This window comes from Carassius gibelio, chromosome B19 (assembly GCF_023724105.1).
Source record: "Carassius gibelio isolate Cgi1373 ecotype wild population from Czech Republic chromosome B19, carGib1.2-hapl.c, whole genome shotgun sequence".
NCBI lineage: Eukaryota > Metazoa > Chordata > Actinopteri > Cypriniformes > Cyprinidae > Carassius > Carassius gibelio.
Genome location: NC_068414.1, coordinates 35,653,863 through 35,676,271, shown reverse-complemented (window position 1 = coordinate 35,676,271; position 22,409 = coordinate 35,653,863). Strand labels below are relative to the sequence as shown.

The following is a 22,409-nucleotide window of genomic DNA, read 5'->3' as shown; positions in this document are numbered from 1 at the left end:
TAACACCACAGACTAATCAGCCTAAATCCAGACTTTTCTCATTAAAATATGTAAACATATGAACGTTATCAACATAACACCACAGACACTAATAAAGTGTGAAACATGAAATTGTCAGACATTTAAGAAAACTAATAAGAAAGAATGTCCACCCCATGCAGAGCCAGCATCTGCAGTGACCTTTACACAGGAAGTACACTCTTAGAAAAAAGGTTTAATTGGGGTTCTATATAGAACCATAGGGTTCTTTACTCAACTCCAATGATAAAAAGGTTCTATAATGACAAGAAAGAACCCTTTTGGCACAAAGGTTCTTTAGGCTATTATTCATTCATATATTACATTATTCTGCAACATTTTGTGTTTGTAATTAAATTATTGTTTGTAGTAACTTAATATCACATTTTAATCATGCTCATTTTTGGAGAAAAACTGAAATGGCACTCTTCGTGTGATATTGATTAATTACATAAAATGATATAAATATATACATTTTCCCATATATTGAATTCTTTGATCATTCACATGCATTCATAAATGTATTTGAATACACCGAACAATGCAGTGAGTGAACGCAATCAAACTGCACACGCGCCACGTGCACTAATATGACTTCATCATTTAACTTTACATTAGCCTAGATGCCTGCACTTTTTAGGCACAATTTGTTTAGTTTTTGAATTTGTTTAGTTTTTGAATATACTTGATACTGTTTAAAGGCACATCATTAAAACTAAAAATCCGAGTACATATCACACCTAAACACACGTGGAAAATGTAATTAGAACTAGCTACTAAATTAGTTAAAAATGCCTATCCATGTATGATTCGCGAACCCCAAACTGACTCAAATGATTCGCGAACCTGCTCGAAACTGACTCAAATGATTCGCGATCCCGCTCCAAACTCCTGAACTGATTAAAATGATTCACACTCCGAACTGCCAAACTGACTCAATTGATTCATGCTCCGAACTCCCAAACTGACTCAAATGATTCGCGAACCCTCTCCGAACTCACGAACTGACTCAAATGATTCGCGATTCCGCTCCGAACTCCCAAACTGACTCATTCACGCTCCAAACTCCCAAACTGACTCAAATTATTCGCGAACCCGCTCCGAACTCCCAAACTGACTCAAATTATTTGCGAACCCGCTTTGAACTCCCGAACTGATTCAAATGATTTGCAATCCCCAAACTGACTCAAATGATTCGCGAACCCGCTCCGAACCCCCGAACTGACTCAAATGATTCGCGATCCCGCTCACAACTCCCAAACTGACTCAAATGATTCGCGATCCCGAAAATGACTCAAATGATTCGCGATCCCGCCCCGAGCTCCCGAACAGACTCAAATGATTCGTGTACCCGCTCCGAACTCACCAACTGATTAAAATGATTCATGCTCCGAACTCCCGAACTGACTAAAAATGATTCACGCTCCGAACTGCCAAACTGACTCAAATGATTCGCGAACCCGATCTGAACTATTACTCGGAAATATTGTTGTGGTAAGTCAGAGAAATAATTTTTTTAAAAAGTAATTTACTTTTTATAAGCTTTAAACCCATTAGCAATTAAGTTGTCAATGTTTCTACAGCGGATTTACACTAAAACACGAAAGAGCCTGAACCGCGATTTTGTTGTGCTTGTTGCAAACTGTTACAGTTTAACTGGTTACTGTGTTATCTGGTGACCAACTTCCTGTTTAGGTCTCCGCTGCAGATGTGCTGGAACGACGGCAGCAGATTCGCCGATTCTGAAAGCAAAAACTGACGTGATATTAAGTGTCTAATAAACGCAGACTTGCTCCTTGTATGATTTTGATATTCTTGCAGAGATAACAAGTTATAGGTATGATCGCCCGTAGCGGCTGAAGTAAGTAGGATAAACAAAAAATAAAATAAAGTAAATCTGTGTTGGCACGGGTTTCGAACACGCGCTAAAAGTCGACGCGCCGCGAGACGACACTCACGAACCACCGAGCCACCGATCTTCACATAAGCAGCTCCAGATCTTTCGATTCAACACAGGACTCTCTGCGTCACATCGTAAAATGGGCTGAATCAAGGAACTGTGACCGTGTTAACTTGTGACCTCTGTTTGCAAGCCAAAATCCAATTTTACTGTTGCTATAAGTTAACAATTCCAGCCAAAGCGCTTCTAATGCTGCTAAATGATTTGATACGATCTGAAAATTACTCAACGTCAAAAATTACGAAGAAAAATCACAATGTTAAAAATCACAAAGATCTGGAGCTGCGTCGTCTTTTAGCGCGTGTTCGAAACCCGTGCCAACACAGATTTACTTTATTTATTTTTTTTGTTTATCCTACTTACTTCAGCCGCTACGGGCGATCATACCTATAACTTGTTATCTCTGCAATATCAAAATCATGCAATGAGCAAGTCTGCGTTTATTAGGCACTTTCACGTCAGTTTGTGCTTTCAGAATCGGCGAATCTGCTGCCGTCGTTCCAGCACATCTGCAGCGGAGACCTAAACAGGAAGTTGGTCACCAGATAACACGGTAACCAGTTAAACCGTAACACAAACTGTTACATTTGTGTTTTCTGATCCTAAGCTTAGTTTTTAACTGCAGATAGTGCTCTAAGCTAGTTTTTGACCGCACACTCAAATGGTAATGAAAAACAGCCCTACAGAACAGAACAGAACAGCCATACAATCTGCAGTATGAGACATACGGCCAAATAAAGTTTTTTATTATTATTGACATCCATGAATAAAAGTCATGTGGGTTTGGAACAACAAAGGTAAACAAGTAAATGGTGACATATATTTTTTTGGGTGAATGAATGCTTTAATTCTACTAATAATTGATTTTCATTTGTGCTATGTCACTTCTAAATATTTGTATAGTTTCAGCAAACAAAAAGATACAAGACTGCAAACATTCCAGTACTCCTGTGTACTGATAATCCGGTTTCCACCCAGTCCCAGGAGGTTTGTCTGTTTTATCCTTCTTCACTAAAATGTCTTAAAATTGCTTGGTTATTGACCAGAAATGCTAGGAGATTGTAGATATACAATAGGAATTTTGTTATTTATACTTTTTTCAGATTATATTAAACCTGGAAAGTATTGGAGAAGATCAATTAAGTTTTCAGGAGCACATTACTGTGATAAATGCTGAACAATGTAAAAGACGTACACCAACATATGAAAAATCTAATGAGATGCGCTCTTTTTAAAAGAGCTGATTTAATGACAAAATCAACATGAGAGGTCATGGACATGTTCCCATTTCTTCAGGTTCCACAACTTGTGAGTATTTGTTTTAAGTGTTGTTTCCTTTGAGTTTAGTATTTCTACTGCATTTTCAATTTTATTTTTTTTATTTTTATTTTTTATGAACAAAAAGTCAAAATTGCTTTAATGAAATTTTCTTTCTTTTTTTAGTAGCTGCTGCATGAAGTGTGATGCGGTTAAGGATTTTCATCTTAATCTAGAGACTGCTCTTCAAGTTCTGAACAGTTTAAATTAAATTAATTCATTTAGCAGACGCTTTTATCCAAAGCAACTTACAGTGCATTCAGACTATACATTTTTTATCTATCATGTGTTCCCGGGGAATAAAACCCCCAACCTTGTGCTTGATAGCGCAATGCTCTACCAATTGAGCTACAGGAACACTACTGTCTGCTTAAGCTTTTACAATACAAATCGTTACAAAGCAACTTTACAGAAAATGTGTTTTCTGTTTCTACAACATTTAGTAATAGCTTATAAGTGGTGACTGTCAGTTTGTGCATGTATGACAGGATTTGTAGAAAAATTAGTCAGCCGTAGACGTAGTCAGCCAGACGATGAACATTATTAATTTTATTAATAATTAATAATTATTATATGATGCAGTCACTCTTGTAGCAATGTTTGTTAGTTCTGTTTGTTGATTCAGGGTTAGCATCATCTGGGGTCCTCTGAGGGTCAGCATCATCTCTTCTCAGGTGTTCTGGATCCAGACTGGAGCTTGTGTAAATCCTAGTCATGTCTTTGTGTTGGTGGGGGTGGGGCATGAGCTGGGGGGGTGGGGTTCAGAAAATCATCTGATCTTGAGTTCCAAACTGTATGACGTTCATTGTGATTAGCAGATATTTGAGATACCATCATTTTAAAGAATTGACAGCCACGATCACTTGATTGCATGTAGCTCTGTGAATGTGATAACAAAATTAAATAAAAATGTCTTGCTCTTTTAGCATAATGTTCTAATGAAGAATGTTTTAGTCTTATTGACAGTTGTTTTGTAATATCAGGAGAAATAAAAAGATGTTAAAATTGATAGAGGAGATAGTTTCTCACAAAAACATTTGCACAATTTAAATGAAAGACGTGGAGGCAAAACATCACTGATGCAATTTTTTTTAGCAACCAGCCTTTATATCTAGCATTCTGCATGCTTTAAATCAGATACAGAAATGATGTAGCTTGAACAAATAGCATTTTTATTTAAATTAAAAGAGAAAAAGAGAAAGTGAGAAACTGCATGTGTGAACAATGTTTATGTAGTGTCTCTTCAATAATCAAGCTGCAAGTTTAATCAAAAACTGATACATTGTTGCTTTTTAGTTTTTCAGTATGCTAACAAAGCTATTTTATTAATGAATATTGCATTGATCACAAAGTTTCTGTGGTCATGATTGTTTGTGAGTTGTGTGTGCAACCTAACCAGTGAATTGCCCCTTTCCACAGTGGTAAAAAGTGGCCAGTCACATCCCTAATTGTTTGGAAGAAAGTATGCAAGATTCTAAGTTATTTCACAAATAATTTATATGTTTTCCATCTTGCAGGAATCAGTAAAGCCAACTCCGACTATAGTTATTCATGAAGCTTCAAACCCCTCCATGCAAAAAGAGCCAGCATCAATATGGAGGGTGTCAACATTGTGAGCGCAGAAATGGATGTGATGGAGGCAATGAAGTGCCTCTTTGCTACTTATTTCATATTCAGTGTGGAATACCTCAAGCACATCACTCACATGATGAATTTTGTTGAGCAATACCTGTTTAAACAAACAAACAAACAAACAAACAAAAAAAAACTGTCTGTCCCAGTGCTCAAAATGTATAATCAATTATCATTATACTTTGATATTTCATGAATAGTGCTAATGTAAATTTGTAAATACTATAGAGGATGCAACACTTCTAGTTGAGTGAGCTCGCAACCTGAATGGGCAGGGCACATCCTGAGCCTGATAAGCCAGGGTTATGGCATCTATAATCCAGTGGGCCATCCTCTGCTTAGAGACGGCATCCCCCTTCTGCAGGCCTCCGTAACCGACAAAGAACTGGTCTGAGGTCCTGAAGCTTTGTGCCCGGTCTACGTAGCACTTTAATGCTCAGACGGGACAAAGCAAAGCCAGGGCTGGATCTGCCTCCTCCAGGGGCAGCGCTTGCAGATTCACCACTTGGTCTTTGAAGGGTGTAGTGTGAACCTTGGGCACGTAGCCAGGCCGGGGCCTCAGGATTACCTGGGAGTCAGCCGGCACGAACTCTAGGCACGAATCGTCAACCGAAAATGCATCCATCTTGATGGAGGCCAGTGCAAGCAGGAGCAGAGTTTTCAATGAAAAAAAAACTTTAGCTCAACTGAATGCAAAGGCTCAAATGGGCCCTGCTGTAGTAATTTAAGCACTAGAGACAGGTCCCAAGAGGGTATACAGGGGGGCGGGATGGATTTAACCTCCTGGCCCCTCTAAGGAACCTGACGATGAGGTCATGCTTACCCAAAGACTTCCCATTCACGGGGTCATGGTACGCATCAATAGCAGCAACCTGGACTTTGAGGGTGGAGGGAGACGACAGCCTTCACTCCAGCCCTTGCTGCAGAAAGGATAGCACGACCGCAATCGGGCATCTTCGGGGGTCTTCTCGGTGAGAAGAACACCAATCGACGGACAGGTTCCACTTCAAGGCGTAAGCGTGTCTCGTAGACGGTGATCTTGCCAAAGTGATGGTGTTCGCTACCTCTTGGGGTAGGTCACCTAGAACCTCCGTGTCCCGTCCAGGGACAAAACATGGAGTTTGTAGATCCTTCGTCAGAGGAATTGGCCAAGAAGGGGCTGTCGCAAGGAGCACTAGTTTGGGGAACCAGGTCTGCGTGGGACAATACGGCGCCACTAGCAAGACTTGCTCCTCGTCCTCCCGGACTTTGCACAGTGTCTGTGCGAGAAGGCTCACTCGGGGAAACGCATAATTGCGTAGGTCCCGCGGCCAGCTGTGTGCCAGTACGTCCGTGAAGTAGAACAACTGGCAGTGAGAGGTTTCTGGAGAAGCAAACAGGTCTACCTGAGCGGCTCTGAACCGTCTCCAAATCAGCTGCACCGTCAGGGGATGGAGTTGCCATTCTCCCCGGAGCATTGCTCGAGACAGCTCGTCGGCTGTACGACTGAGCAGGCCTGGAATGAGAATGGCCTCAGAACCTTCTGACTTCAAAGGAGGAGGTGGCGGGCTTGCAACGAGAGCTCAGACCACCTTGGCGGTTGATGTATGCAACAGTCGCAGTGTTGTACATTCAGGCCAGCACATGCTTGGTTCGTAAGAGACCTTTGAGATGGTTAAAGGCAGGGTGCGCTGCTAACAACTCTAGGCAATTGATGTGGCACTGCAGCTCCGGGCCCGTCCAAACCCCTGAGACTGCATTCCCGTTGTACGTGGCCCCCAGCCGGTGGTGGAGCATCCGTGTAAACCACAGCATGCCTGGAGATCTGCTCTAGGGGCACCCCTGCCCAGAGAAATGCAAGATCTGACCACAGAGTGAGGGTTTGGTGACAGGTCGGTTTAACTTGGACCCGGTGAGTGCCGCGCTTCCACGCCCGCTGGAGTGGTCTTATATGTAATAGGCTGAGCGGTGTATTTATTGTATGACCCAGGGACATAATGACGGTCAGGGGGACAATCTGGTGGCGTGATTTCTGTTTGTCCTTCACGTTGTAGTTCCTCCATTATATCCCAGCGAATGGGTGCCACAATCACTGAAGGAGGTAGAATAGGACCTTGGCAACAAGAAGTTTCATCTGAATCAAATTGTCGTCAAAGCGCATCAGCCTTGCCGTTCTTGCTTCCTGGACGGTAAGTGACTGTGAACTGAAACCTAGTGAAAAATAGTGACCAACGGGCTTGTCTAGGGTTGAGACGTTTAGCACACTTAATGTACTCTAAATTATTGTGGTCCGTAATAACCTGGAAAGGATGGCGAGCTCCCTCCAACCAGTGTCTCCACTCTGCCAGTGCTGCTTTAATCGACAACAGTTCCTTATTACCCACGTCATAGTTCCTTTCTGCGGTTGTTAGCTTTCTGGAAAAAAAAGCACAAGGAAATACTTTTCCAGGGTTCCCATGTCTCTGCGACAGAACTGCTCCAATGCCGAAGTCAGAGGCATCTACTTCTACAATGAATGGCAAGTCAGGATCCGGATGTTTCAAGATTGGGGCTGTAGTAAAAATAGTTTTCAGAGTCTCAAAGGCTGTTTGGGCAGACTGAATCCAAGATAATTTCTTTGGTTTGCCCTTAAGCAATGAGGTTAGAGGGGCTGCAATGGAACTGTAGTTACGGATAAACCTCCTATAAAAGTTAGCAAATCCCAAGAATCTCTGTAGCTCTTTAATCGTGGTAGGACGTGGCCACTTTGTGACCTTTCCAGTGTCCATCTCTACTCCTTTGTGACTTATTTTGTAACCAAGAAAGGTGGTACTAGAGACGTGGAACTCACATTTCTCTGCCTTGACATATAGTTTGTTAGCCAGTAGTCGGGACAGAACATTTCTTACATGATTGATGTGTTGCTCACGTGTCTTTGAATAGATCAGAATATCATCAATGTAAGCAATAACATAGTGATTCAGAAGGTCGCGGAAAATCTCATTAATGAATGACTGAAAGACAGACGGGGCATTGGCCAGGCCATACGGCATAACGGAGTATTCATAGTGCCCCCTAGTGGTGATAAAGGCGGTCTTCCACTCATCACCTTCTCTGATTCTGATTAAATTATAGGCACTGCGCAGATCCAATTTGGTGAAAATAGTGGCTTCACGTAACTGAGAGAAGAAAAGACAGTGTTCAGTATTCGGGAGACGGCTCCCTCTGGTGGTTGGATGAATGGATAGTGGATGCAGATGTTACATATACATATTTGTGGTATATAAAGCATAGATAAACGTATGATTAATAATTACACCACATCTTTTACCCGCCAACTTCTCTTGTCTAAAAGGAAATCAGTAAATGTATATTTACAGCTGATTGGCCAACACATTAAAACTCCTTTCACCAATGAGAAACCTTTTTGCAAGCCCATTGCTCCAAGCTGCAGCTACCCCTGTCTCCTTCAAATAAAGAGAGCATGTTTTACACTCATGACCAGTGACTGTTCAAATATATGCCTTATTGAAGAGATTCATTCTAATCATTTTTTTTTTTTTAATTTGTAAAATAAGTCATTACAGTTTGTAATCAGCTCAACATGGACATTTATAGATTGACTAATGTATAGCATTACATAGAGAATTGTTTTAGAACCCCAAAGAAATTATATCTTAAATATTATTTTGGTTGGTTGTCTTGTTTTTAGAATCGTGAAGCAATCGTGATCTCTATTGTGTATACAGTATCTATCTCTAAAAAAGAGCTGTTTTTAGAATAAAGAGAAAGTTTTGAGTTCTGAAATATAGAAGTTTTATAGTACAGTGACCTCTTAAATGTCAAAAGGTCAAGGGAATTTTGGATTCTCAGTTTATGACCTCTTTAATTGTTTGTTGAAGATTGTGATCAAATAAACAGCAGCAAAACCAAGAATCGCATTATTATGCATTTTCTGTCAGAAAACCTAATCATTAGTAAAGCTAAACCTCTAAAGTTTATCATCTGAATATAAACACATTGGTGACTCTGGAGCACAAAAGCAGTGTTAAGTCTCAGGGGTATATTTGAAGCAATAGACAACAAAACATTCTATGTGTCAAAATGTTCAATATTTTATTTTTATTTTTTTTGCCAAAAATCATTAGGATATTAAGAAAAAATCATGTTCCATGAAGATATTCTGTAAATCTCCTACTGTAACAACTTGAAAGATGATTTTCTCAATATTTAGATTTTTTTTGCTCCCTCAGATTCCAGATTTTCAAATAGTGTTATCTCAGACAAATATTGTCCTCTGAACAAACCACACATCAATGGAGAGATCATTTATTCAGCTTTCAGATGAAATTGACCCCTTAAGACTGTTTTGTGCTCCAGGGTCACATGTTATTGCAGCTCCGATCATCAAAATGAATAAATAACATGTGAAACTGCAAATTCAGATGGTATCTATCACACTGTTATGTCAGTATATATATATATAAAAAACACTCATAGCCAATTAAAATGTCCAGTCTTACAGAATATGATGTAAAAAGTATAACATTGTAGTATTTGGGACAAAGATAATGCATTATAATGTTGGATTCTGAAAGGTTTTCTTATTTTAAAGGACACTTCTCATCCAGTGTGTGAAGTCCTGAAATAAACAACTGTAACATGCTAAATGTATTTTTATGGAAAATGTGTATTGTCTACTCTATTCTAAATGTATCATGATTAGGCCTTTTGTGTTTTTCAAGGCACACACACACACACACACAAACAGCAAAACTTTCAAAAATTTGACTTCTTGATGATTTTTATATTTTATAATAGTCAAATTATAAGCAAAAATAAGCAAAAAAGTGGAGATGAATGACTAATAAGCCAATAAGTGCTCCTCTGCTGTCATCTACTGGTTAAGTTGATGATTTGGTGTCTTTTGTTCACCACAAGCTATTTCGGTTTAAAACGGATCACTTTAGAGCTCTAAAGAGATGGAAATAGTTGTGTGAAATGCTTGAAAGCTCAATGAAAACTTGATATTTATTAATTATTAATTATTAATATCGAGTCAAGTTAATTTATTTACATTGCACTTTGGACTGAAAAATAGTGTGTCAATAAAACAAAAAGACATTAGTGCTGATTTATTTCTCCGTGGATCTCTGTGTATTAATGTGTCACCAGATCAACACTGGTTCCCAACTAAACCAGTTCACTAAGAAGTTAATTTATGTTTTCACTTTTTTGGATAAAAGTGTGGTTTCAGTTAAATACGTTGCAGGCTCATTAATTGGTAATAAATAATATTGAAGATAATAAATAATCAAATGATTTTGGGCTTGTATTGGAGTTGTTTTTGCAGCTGCGGATGCTTATTTTTCTCGCGAGACTTGGCAGCAGTGGTTTGCTTGAGCTGCGCTCAATTATTGGACTGTTTTTGTCATTTGCTATTTAATGTTTCTCTCGTGCACCAGAAATGGCAAAGATTATGAGCTGGACAAAGTGGTGCATCAGTGCAAATGCTCACAAAATTCGCACTGGCAGAATTTATTTATTTATTTTATTTTTTTGTGCAAAATGTGACAAATGACATTTATGCAAGAACAGAGTTATGTTTGGAGTTCTGCTGATATGATATTTTTGCTTTATTGCCCACCCCTTACTTCTACATAATGTGTTATTATGACTTCACACACCAAACAGCAAAGCTTCATAACACATAGCTTTAAAGAAATAAAGCACTTTAAATTATGTCAAAGCTTCACAAGCTTTCCTAAAGACAGGAAGTGGAAACACGTTGTGGTTTAATGTCTCTGCACTGAAAGGAAATCTGCAGTTTGATCAGTGCTTTTACAGACGAGAGACAATGGAGAAGATCATGCTCTTTTGTGTTTTTTCATACTTGATTGTTCAGATCAGCTCCAGCGGTAAATATATTCTCATTTACAATTTCACATCATTGACTTTATTATCATTAAATATAATCAATGTTTTAATAATTTCAAAGAATCAGTTTATGATGTTTTCCAGATGCTTCAGAACATAATGTGACTCTGTTAAGATTTCGGCTGAATGAAAGCATCACTCTGAACTGCAGCATGACAGACAAACATGTAATAGCCTGGTATCACCAGAATCCTGAATCTGGACAACTAGCAATGCTGATATTTGCCACGGCCATGGGCAGGAAAAGAGAGCTAGTTTCAAACCGTCAAAACACACGTGTAATAGTTAAAGCAGACAGAAGTAGAAACACAGCCTCGCTAGATATTACTGGACTAATGGAGTCAGATTCAGGTCTTTATTTCTGTGGAACAAGATTAATGTATTCAGACATGCAGTTTGAGAAACCCATCAGACTACAGATCGAGGGTTAGTACTGCTGACTTCTCCATTTCTCTCAAATTTTCATCATCACTAGTAACCGACTTCACTCAAAAATGTTTACTGCAATGCCATATAAGAATCATTTTTGTCTCCCAAAGAACCTTTTAGTGATCAGTTCTTTAAAAAACCACACTTTCTAAGTGTGAAGAACATTTTAATCATCTATATAACCATTTTCCACTTTTAAAAAACCCCAAAACAAAATAACTTTTGTGTTTTTACTTTTTCTTTAATGCAGTGTTTGTGCTCCAGATATGAATGATTCCTGTGTTGTTGAGGAGTGATCATAAATCTGAAGTGATCATATATTTCATATATTTTCAGACAGAGAAGACAAAGTTCAGTCCGTCACTGATCCTCCAGAGGATGATGAGAACACAGGTGAGAGCGGAGAGCATTCTTGTTTCTCAGTTTATTTCAGGAACTCTCTGTATTTTTTTTATAGGTTATGCAATTTGAATATGATGTGGATTCTTCATAGAACCATCAAATCAAATTAAAAACTTTTTTAAGAGTGTAACTGTTTATAGCATCGGGATTGTCACATTATTACAGAAAGTGCTTCACAGATGTAATTTCAGCATGATTTCATCACAGTTCAATCTCAGCACAATCGATCAGAATCTGTCTGACTTGATTCTGTTGTTTAATGAAAGCTGGTTTCTGAATGTTTTCTGTCTGTCTGTAGATGAAGTGACGCTGACGGAGCGTGTGCTGATGTTCAGTGGTGTTGGGTTGGCTGTGTTTCTGTGTTTTCTGGTTATAATCATTGCAGGAAGAAACATTTACTGTCACGGTTGGCGGAAAGGATGGACCGCAGCCGAACATACTGGTCTGAATGTTCAAAACTCACCTAAATGACATTTGTGAGCTTTATTTTTGACTCTATCACAATAATCAGCATTTATACTTTACACCAGACTCACCGATGTGATTCAGATGTGTTTCTGTCGGCCAGATCTCATAGACGTCTGTTTTATCTGTTCATGGCACAAACTTGTTCAAATAAAATGAAATATTTCTGAACAAATAATCAGCAGTAAAACTAAGAAATAATGTCACAGTCGTATTTTTGATGAAAAATTATAGAAATGATAATTCTTTGTAAATGTGATGTAGACCTAAACATACTGTCTGTAACTGTAATTAAACAGAAACAGTTGTGAATGAATAAGTTTGTGTGTACCACTTTATTTCTGTGTGACTAAATTTACTTCTGATTAGTTTTCTGATAAATCTTATCTTTGCTTGTGAAATGCTGTGGTTTCATTTCAAATATCTTCAGCTCTGTTCTGAAGATGAATGAAAGTCTTGGGGAGCGTAACAACATGAGGGTAAGTAAATGAGTGAATACATTTACACTTAGCTTACACTGACTATATAAAAATAATGACAAATTACAATAAAATATTAAATAAAATAGAGTAGAATAAAAATGGTTGAGTAATTAATGAGAGAAATGTCATTTGGGAATCTATCCTTTGCAGCATCTGATCATTCTCCCATCCTTCAGATGGAGCTCTCCGCTGAATATTGAACTCTGTCCACTTCCTGTTTCCTGCCACATTACCACATTACCACAGTTCCTGTTACCATGTATTTAAGCCATGTGTTTCCACTACCATTTTGTGAAGTATTGCCATTTCCTCTGCTTTACTAAGAATTCTTCTATGATATTTCTATTGTTTATTGTTATGACCATTGCTTTTGTTCTCCTGACTCCCGTTTCTGCATTACTGTTTTGGATTTATCTGCAATTGCATATTTTCTCCATACTCTGACTCATGTCAGTGACCTGACTTGGAGATATGATTGTTATAAGTACTTGGAGCACAGATAATTGAATAAAGACCCACATATAGAATCTATTAAGCCTACCTCTTCCTTATAGAATACTTCACCAGGTTCCAGCAGATCCAACGGAGGTCCTTGTCAACCATTGTGTAACAAAATTATCTGCTCAAGGGTTTTCAAACTCACTTATTGAAACTATAAGCTGCCAATGAACACTTGACACAGTATGTTCATTCACTTCCTGCCCCATAACCTGACTCTGTGAGATTTGCTCTACCAGATAAATTTGATGGTTCTCCTGACAACTGTATATCTATTTTTCAAATCAACCTCAAGTTTTTAGTCAGTACTATGTGAAATGTTCCTTTATTATGACTTTGCTGACAGGGAAGGCACTTAAATGGGCTACGGCAGTTTCGGATCATGACACACATGCTCCTCAGTCATACAATTATTTCACTCAACTTATTTGCGATGTCTTTCAATATCCTGCTGGTGGCATGGATGCAGCAGCTGAGTTAACAAAGTTATGCCAGGGCAACAGACCAGCTTCTGATTATGCTGTATAGTTTTGAACTCTTGCTGCACAAAGTAGGTTTAATGAGGTTGCTTTGAAGCACATTTTTCATTCTAGTCTGTCTGCTAAGTTACAAACAGAATTAGTTTGCAGAGGTGACTCAATTGACATCTCACAGTTTGTAACCCTGCTATCAAGATTGATAATCTCTTGCAATCAAAGCCTAGTCCCAAAATTAACCTAGCTTATCATGTGCCCACTACTGCGGTTCAAGGCCATCACTGTTCCAACTGTCCTGTTAAACCTAATGCCAACTTATCTCCAAGTTATCAAGTAAGTCACTTGCTTAATACTTTACAAATTGGTCCATGCTTATCACTTCACATTATGTTGTCTGTCACTAACCAAGACCACCAATTCTCAGTGCTAATAGATTCTAGAGATGCTGCTAATGTGATTCATCAAAATGTAGTGAAACAGTTGAACATCCAATCAAATTTGAACCCCCTATCATTGTTACCGCCGTAGCTGATGGTCCCATTGGAAAAGATTGTATCACCCATTCCTATACAACTTAGATTTGGTCTTTCTCACACTGAAGAAATCACTTTCTATGTCATGTCATCACCACAAAACCCAGGTATCCTTTGATATCATTGGTTGTCTACTCACAATCCAAATTTTTCATGGAAGGAAAAGGAGTTGATCCGTTGGTCTCCTTATTGTCAATCCCACTGTCTGGAACTAACAAAGCTACCATCAGCACTACTTATCTCACCAAGAATATCTTTCCTTTGCCAGATAATGTCCCCCCTGAGTACAGTATGCCTACCTAGCTGAGGTATTTAGTAAAGAGAAGGCCACCAAACTGCCACCACATCGCCCCTGGGACTGTGTCATAGATCTTTTTCCTAACACCTCACCCCGTAAAAGCCATGTTTATCCATTTTCAATTCCTGAAACCTAGGCCATAGAAGAATATAAGAAGATGCGTTGTTGTATGGATTCATCAGATCATTCCTCTCTCCTGCAGCTTCTGGGTTTTTGGTTATGCCATATGGGCTGTCCAATGGACCGACAGTTTTTCAGTCCTTTGTAAATGAAGTTTTCAAAGACCTCCTGAATATGTGATTGTCTACATCTGCTCCAGAGTAACCTTTTTGTTAAGGCTGAAAAGTGTGAATTTCATGTTAGTTCTACCAAATTCCTGGGTTACAATATTTGCCATACAGGAGTTCAGATGGATGATGCCAAGGTAAAAGCTGTCCTTGAGTGGCCCACACCCAAAACAAGTCAAAGAGTTACAATGGTTTTTAGGCTTTGCTAACTTTTACCACAGGTTAATCCCTGACTTCAGTGCCATATCAGCACCTGTCACCACTCTTCTTAAAGGAAAGCCAAAGAAATTAGTGTGGACAGAGGCAGCTACATCTGCGTTCAATCGGCTCAATTCTTAAGAATCCTGATCCTAAGCTTACTTTTATTGTAGAGGTATATACCGCTGACTGCAGAGTTGTAAAAACAGTAAGGCAGATGCACTGTTACGTATCCATGACTCAGCTGATTCACAGACAGGACCAGAAACTAGTTTAACATCCTCCATCATCATTGCACCCATCCGTTGGGATATTCTGGAATAAATTCAACGTGCCCAACAAGAGGAGCCATTCCCCTCTGAGTGCCTGACTGGCAAGGTCTATGTTCCATCCAATCTTCGCTCCAGAATCATTCAGTGGGTCCACACATCCAATTTAATTGAGGTTCAACAAACAGATGCAATAGGTATAAACAAATGATAAAGCTAGGCTTATTAAATATCAGGTCCCTTTCTACGAAAGCAATTTTTGTAAATAATATGATCAGCGATCATAATCTAGATGTGCTCTGTTTGACTGAAACCTGGCTAAAACCTGATGATTACATTATTTTAAATGAGTCTACCCCCCAAGATTACTTTTATTAACATGAGCCATGTCTAAAAGGTAAAGGGGGAGGTGTTGCTTCAATTTATAACAATGTTTTAATTATTTCTCAGAGGGCAGACTTCAAGTAGAACTCATTTGAAGTAATGGTGCTTCATGTAACATTATCCAGAGAAACAAATATTAATGATAAATACCCTGTGACGTTTGTACTGGCTACTGTTTACAGGCCACAAGGGCACTATACAGACTTTATTGAAGAGTTGGCTGATTTTACATCTGAGTTAGTGCTGGCTGCAGATAAAGTGATTTTAATATCCATGTTGATAATGAAAAAGATGCATTGGGATCAGCATTTATATACATTTTCAACTCTACTGGGGTTTGACAATAAGTCTCAGGACCTACTGATTGTCGAACTCATACTCTAGATTTAATACTGTCGTAAGGAATTGATTTTGATGGTGTTGAAGTTATGCAGCCAAGTGATGATATCTCAGATCATTATTTAGTTTTGTGCAAACTTCATATAGCTAAAACTGTTATTTCTATTTCTTGTTACAAGTATGGTAGAACCATCACTTCTACCACAAAAGGCTGCTTTGTAAGTAATCTAAACCTGATGTATCCGAATTCCTCAGCATATCCTAAACCTCAGAACAACTTGATGATGTAACAGAAACTATGGACTCTCTCTTTTGTAGTATCTTAAATACAGTTGCTGCCTTACGCTAAAGGGAGGTTAAGGAAAACAGCCTGACACCATGGTATACAGAGCACACTCATACCCTAAAGAAAGCAGCCGAAATAACTGAAATAACCTACCTAATATTGTTCGGGATGCAGGTACACTCTTTCAGTATAAATCTAGATTAAAGACCCATCTCATTAACCTGGCTTACAGATAAAACACTAAAATGTTTCTAATATCGGCAGTGGGGAGCAGTGGCTCAGTGGATCATGTACTTTGTCTACAAACCGGAAGGTTGGTGGTTCAATACCCAGCTCCACCTGACCAAGTGTCGAGGTGTCCTTGAGCAAGACACCTAACCCCGACGCTCCCGACGAGCTGGATGGTGCCTTGAATGGCTGACACGGCAGTCAGTGTATGAATGAGTATAAATGAGTGTGTGAATGGGTGAATGTGAGGCAAATTGTAAAGCATCTTTGGATGGCCATATGGTCTGTTGAAAGTGCTATATAAAATGCAGTCCATAACAGTATCCAAATCCATTAAAGGATCTTTAGCCTTCATTAATTAAGTAAACCGGAACCGGGGACACTTCCCATAACACCTGATGTACTTGCTACATCATTAGAAGAATGGCATCTACGCTAATATTAGTCTCTTTTTCTCTTATTCCGAGGTCACCAGAGCCACCAGATCCAGTCTGTATCCAAGTCAGAGGGTCACTGCAGTCACCCGGATCCAGTACGTATCCAGACCAGATGGTGGATCGGCAACTAGAAAGGACCTCTACAGCCTTGAAAGACAGCAGAGACCAGGACAACTAGAGCCCCAGATACAGATCCCCTGTAAAGACCTTGTCTCAGACGACCACCGGGACAAGACCACAGGAAACAGATGATTCTTCTGCACAATCTGACTTTGATGCAGCCTGGAATTGAACTACTGGTTTCGTCTGGTCAGAGGAGAACTGGCCCCCCAACTGAGCCTGGTTTCTCCCAGGGTTTTTTCTCCATTCTGTCACCGATGGAGTTTAGCTAAGTTGGGGTCACTTCATTTACAACGATATTGTGACTTGATAGCAAATTATTGCACAGATACCGTTTAAACTGAACTGAAATGATGGCATCCCTGGATTCAATGATGAACTGCCTTTAACTGTCATTTTGCATTATTGACACACGTTTTCCTAATGAATGTCGTCCAGTTGCTTTTACGCAATCTTTTTTGTTTAAAGTGCTATATAAATAAAGGTGACTTGACTTGATTTGATAACCCTCGCTACTGGACTTCCTGGAATTAATCGTTCCACAGCTTTGATCAGAAATTCATTTTGGTGGCCAAAATTGACTGTTGATGTCAATAATTATGTGACTACATGTCAGATCTATGCTCAGTTGCGAACACCTCGAAAACTCTCTGCAGGGTTGTTGGAACCACTACCCATTGCCTAAGACCCTGGTCACACCTGTCTGTTAACTTTATCACTGATCTACCTAACTTACAAGGGTTCACCACTTTCATGATCACCATTGATCGTTTCTTTAAGTCTTGCAGTCTTATTCCATTAAAAGGTTTACCCTCTGCAATGGAAACCATTCAAGTTCTGTTCAACCAAGTGTTCAGAAATTTACGGAATACCTGATGATATTGTTACTGACCGAGGATCACAGTTTACAGCATGGGTTTGGAGAGCCTTTTGCAAACAGTTAAACATCAATATCAGTCTCACATCTGGCTATCACTCTCAAGCTAATGGACAAGGTGAGCATCTCAATCAAGAAATTGGCAGATATTTAAGATCATATTGTTGCCAGGAACAGGAGAAGTGGAGTATATTCCTTCCATGGGCGGAGTATGCTCAAAATTCCCTCACACACTTTTCTACTGGTTTGAGCCCCTTTCAGTGTGTCCTAGGATACCCGCCTCCTTTATTCCCATGGTCTGGGGAGCTATCTGAGGTGTCTAATGTGGATGATTGGGTGACCTCAAAAGTTCAGGCCAAATGGTGTGGCTTTCTACTCTGGGTGACCTAAATCTGATAATCCCTTGTAAGAAATTAAGTCAAAGGTATGTTAGTCTGTATGATTGTATGATTTTATGTCAAATTGATCCTGTCACGTATCGTTTGGAATTGCCTACTAATTACCGCACCTCTCGATCCTTTGCTGCGTCCCTCCTGAAACCAGCCCACATGGCAACAAGCTCTGAAGCTCCTGACATGAATCCTCCTCAACCACTTGAGATCGATTGAACTCCTGCCTACCGGGTTCGGGAGATCATGGATTCACCTACTTCGTCCAGATCGTCCGGCACCCAGATCCAGGGGTCTTCCTAGGAGAGGAACACTTGGAGGTGTTCCTGGAGGGGGGGAAACTGTAGCATCTGATCATGCTTCCTTTCTTCAGAAGGAGCTCTCACCTAAATATTGAACTCAGTCCACTTCCTGTTCCTGCCACATCATTTCCTCTCTTGTCATTTCCTGTTACAAAGTTTTTAACCCATGTGTTTCCACTACCAGTTTTGCCAGTTCCTCTGCTTTACTAAGCGTTCTTCTATGCATTTCTATTGTTTATTATTATGACCATTGCTTTTTTTCTCCTGACTACCGTTTCTGGATTACTGTTTTGGATTTGTCTGCAATTGGATTGTTTTCTCCACATTCTGACTCAAGTCAGTGATCTGACTTGGAGCTATGATTGTTATTAGCACTTGGAGCACAGATCATTGAATAAAGACTTGCTTATGGAATTATAGATCTTATAGGTCTACCTCTTCCTCACATCCTTTTAAACATTTCCTTGTTTGTACAGTCTGTACTTATTAAAGTCTGATGAGATATTATATGTTTTGATGTTAGAATTTTAACTGATAGCTTGATTTTCACAGCGTTAAGAAAGGAAGTGAAAACACGTTGTGGTTTAATGTTTCTGCACTGAAAGGAAATCTGCAGTTTGATCAGTGCTTTTACAGACGAAAGACAATGGAGAAGATCATGCTGTTTTGTGTTTTTTCTTACAAAATTATTCAGATCAGCTCTAGCGGTAAATTTATTGTATTTTATTTATTTATTGATTTCACATGATTGAACTTTTTATCCTTAAATATAATTAACGTTTTATCTTATTCTTTCCAAAGGATCAGTTTATTATGTTTTGTAAATGTTTCAGAACATGATGTGACTCTGTTAAGATTCCGGCTGAATGGAAGAATCAGTCTGAACTGCAACATGACAGACAAACATGAAATGGCCTGGTATCACCAGAATCCTGAATCTGGACGACTAACACTGCTGCTGTCTGCCAAGAGCTCATCATCATTGCACATTCAATACTCTCAAAACAATCGCATGAGTGTTCATGGAGATAGGATGAGCCTCTCATTAAATATTATTGGACTAACTGAGTCAGATTCAGGTCTTTATTTCTGTGGAACAGGACATACATTTAATTCAGTCATCTACTTCAACAAACCCATCAGACTAGTGATCGAGGGTTAGTACAGCTTTTCAATTCCTCTCAAATCTTCATAATGTTTTTAATGCTGAGAATAATTTTACTGTTTCCAATTTATTTTAATCATCTATGTTACAAATTAACTTTCCATATTTTTCTTTTTTAACTGCAATGTCGCAGAAGAACCATTTTTGTTTCCACAAAGAATCTTCTAGTGATCAGTTCATAAAGAAACATTGTTTTATATAGTGTATAGTGTAAATATTCTGTGGATGTTGTTATTTTTATGCAGTGTTTTTGCTCCAGATATGAATGTATTGTTAAGGAGTTTGCTGTTATAATAATATTGAATACCTTTGTGTTTGAGTAAGTGATCATATGTTTGACATATTTTAAGACAAGTTGACAGACAGAGAAGAAAAAGTTCAGTCCGTCACAGATCCTCCAGAGGATGATGAGATAACAGGTGAGAGCAGAGATCATTCTTACTCGTATTTTATTTTATTTAATTTCAGGAAATTATTTATTTTATTTTTTAGTTTAGTTTTTAGAGTATTTGTTATAGGTTATGGTAAATATTACATGTATGTTCTTCATGAATCCATCAAAGCTAATTAAAAACGTTTTAATTTTTTTTAAGTGTAACTGTTCATATGTACCGAGCAACATAATTACTTGTCACATTATTACAGAATGTGCATCACAGATGTAATTTGAGTGTGATTTTGTCACAGCTCAGACCCAGCACGACTGATCTGGATCGGTGTCTGAATGATCTGTGTTTCTTTATTCTGTAGTTTGATTGGTTTCTCTGTCTGTCTGTAGCCTCTACAGTGGAGGTGATGCTGACGGAGCGTGTGATGGTGTTCGGTGGTGTTGGTCTGGCTGTCTTTCAGTTTTTTCTGGTTACAGTCGTTGCAGGAGGAATAATTCACTGTTACGGTTGGCAGAAAGGATGGGCCGCAGCTAAACGTGCTGGTGTGACTGATTAAGAAAATAACTGAATGACACTGAATTTGTGTGCTTTATTTTTCACAATAATCAGCATTGCTGTATGTTATCACTGATGGTGACTTCAGATCTCATTTAGACTTCTGTTGTGGTAAAGCATTAAAGTGCCCCTCTTATGCTATTTGAAAAGTTCATAATTTGGTTTTGAGAGCTCTCAACAGTAGGTTCACATGCATGCAAGATCAAAAAACATGCACTTTCATTGACTCTTGTGTGCATGATTCTCAAACGATTTGTTCGAAAATTCATCTTTTTAAACCCCTCCTTTGTGTGAGGCTGCTCTGCTCTGATTGGTCAGATATGTGTCCCTGGAGCATAAAACCAGTTGCACAGATATATTTGTAGCAATAGTCAACAATACATTGTATGGGCCAAAATGATTGATCATGCAAATGTGGTAACTTGTGACATGTGAACAAATGACTCATTTCAGTGGTTCAGAGTCGACTCTTTCTTTTGACACACTTCCAGCTTTACAACTTTGCAAACTATTTACATTCAAATACAGCTACATTACATATTAAATAAAAGGTAATTTTAAAAAATCCTTAATGGGGCACTTATATATATTTAAGCTTAGTTCAAGAGAAAATATAAATGCAATGGCACATAAAACTTGCTTAAATAAAATGTCTTCAATGTTAAATGTATTTATTGAGAGTTCTGATCAAATAAAGAGACAATGATTTATAATGTAGTGTAGACATGATGTAAATAAGAGATCCTTGCAAGAAAGGAAATTAACAAGGTCTTGTGGCAATAATGCCACACAAACTGAAGACAAATGGGAAAAATTGTGTCATTCAATGCTCTCAAACAAGAAGATCCAATTGCAGCTTTTATTGAAGGGTCCAAAAACAGCAATCCACATCAGGGCAAAAGCAGCAAAACAGAACCCACAAAAACAGATAACAGACAACAGAAAACAATAATGATGCAACGAAGGGCTAAAAGAACATGGTGTATATAGAGGAACTAATAAGACCGATGACACACAGCTGGAAACAATGAGAACTAATAGACAGCGCAAAGGGAGATGGGAAATGAAGTCCAAACAAACAAACTATAATAGAAGTGCCGCCTTCTGGGCTGTTATGGTCATTCCAGCAGATGTCTGTGATAAATTAAACAATGTATTACAGCTGTCATGATAAAAATGAAATGTGCAAAAGAATGAAAATTTTTACAACCAAATCACACGCATTTCTGTTGAATTTAGGAATGCATTGGCCAATCAGAGGATCCTAAATGAGTCAGCACTGAAAAGCCTGTAGCTGAGTTGAGTGTGCACGCTTGTGAATTCCCTAATCTTAAACAACCAGAGGTGGACGAAGTACACAAATAAAGTACAAAAACTACTTGAGTAAAAGTACAAATATACTAATAATATTATTCCTGTACTTTATTTGGGTAAAAGTACAAAAGTACTTGATTTTTTAATATACTTATATATTAAAAGTAAAACGTAGGCCTACGTATTGATAAATATTTATTAATTTTGCAATTCTAGCCTCCTGCTAAAATACGTCATAACAATGATAACTATTACAAAAATGACTGATAATTCAAGTGTGCAAACATATGAAAATAACAAAATATAAAATACAGAAATGTGGAAAACAATGTGTGTTGCTGAATATAAACATACAATATATTTATATGTCCCACTCTGTAGGCAGCGCAATCTTAACAACATGCACAGTTTGCCTATTTTTGCTAATACACTACTTTCTTGGTCTCTCTATTGGTCTCTGAAATT

At 38.5% G+C, this 22,409-nt stretch overlaps 2 protein-coding genes across 4 annotated transcripts in view; both read left to right on the top strand.

Annotated features, from left to right (window-relative positions):
• LOC127978689 (uncharacterized) overlaps window positions 1-22,409 on the top strand; it is a 76,796-nt gene that overhangs the window by 34,340 nt on the left and 20,047 nt on the right. The gene's annotated exons all lie outside the window — the stretch shown is intronic.
• Window positions 10,594-20,644, top strand: LOC127978690 (uncharacterized). Of its 3 annotated transcripts, none has more exons than XM_052583569.1 (4): window positions 10,594-10,803; window positions 10,907-11,248; window positions 11,588-11,644; window positions 20,465-20,644. In XM_052583569.1, the coding sequence occupies exons 1-4, from the start codon at window positions 10,743-10,745 to the stop codon at window positions 20,629-20,631; spliced, it is 627 nt and encodes a 208-aa protein (XP_052439529.1). In that variant the 5' UTR covers window positions 10,594-10,742; the 3' UTR covers window positions 20,632-20,644. The 3 variants fall into 3 exon arrangements, with proteins under 3 accessions (XP_052439529.1, XP_052439527.1, XP_052439530.1); XM_052583567.1 differs by lacking the exon at window positions 11,588-11,644 and adding an exon at window positions 20,049-20,105 and having other exon boundaries at window positions 10,595-10,803; XM_052583570.1 differs by lacking the exons at window positions 10,594-10,803; window positions 10,907-11,248; window positions 11,588-11,644 and adding exons at window positions 18,691-19,228; window positions 19,355-19,678; window positions 20,037-20,105.

Excerpts from the sequence above, each read along its gene's own strand:
- LOC127978690 (XM_052583569.1), top strand. The coding sequence starts at position 10,743 with ATGGAGAAGATCATGCTCTTTTGTGTTTTTTCATACTTGATTGTTCAG. Across the intron at positions 11,249-11,587 it reads CATCAGACTACAGATCGAGG|ACAGAGAAGACAAAGTTCAG; the intron begins GTTAGTACTGCT and ends ATATATTTTCAG. Across the intron at positions 11,645-20,464 it reads AGAGGATGATGAGAACACAG|CCTCTACAGTGGAGGTGATG; the intron begins GTGAGAGCGGAG and ends GTCTGTCTGTAG.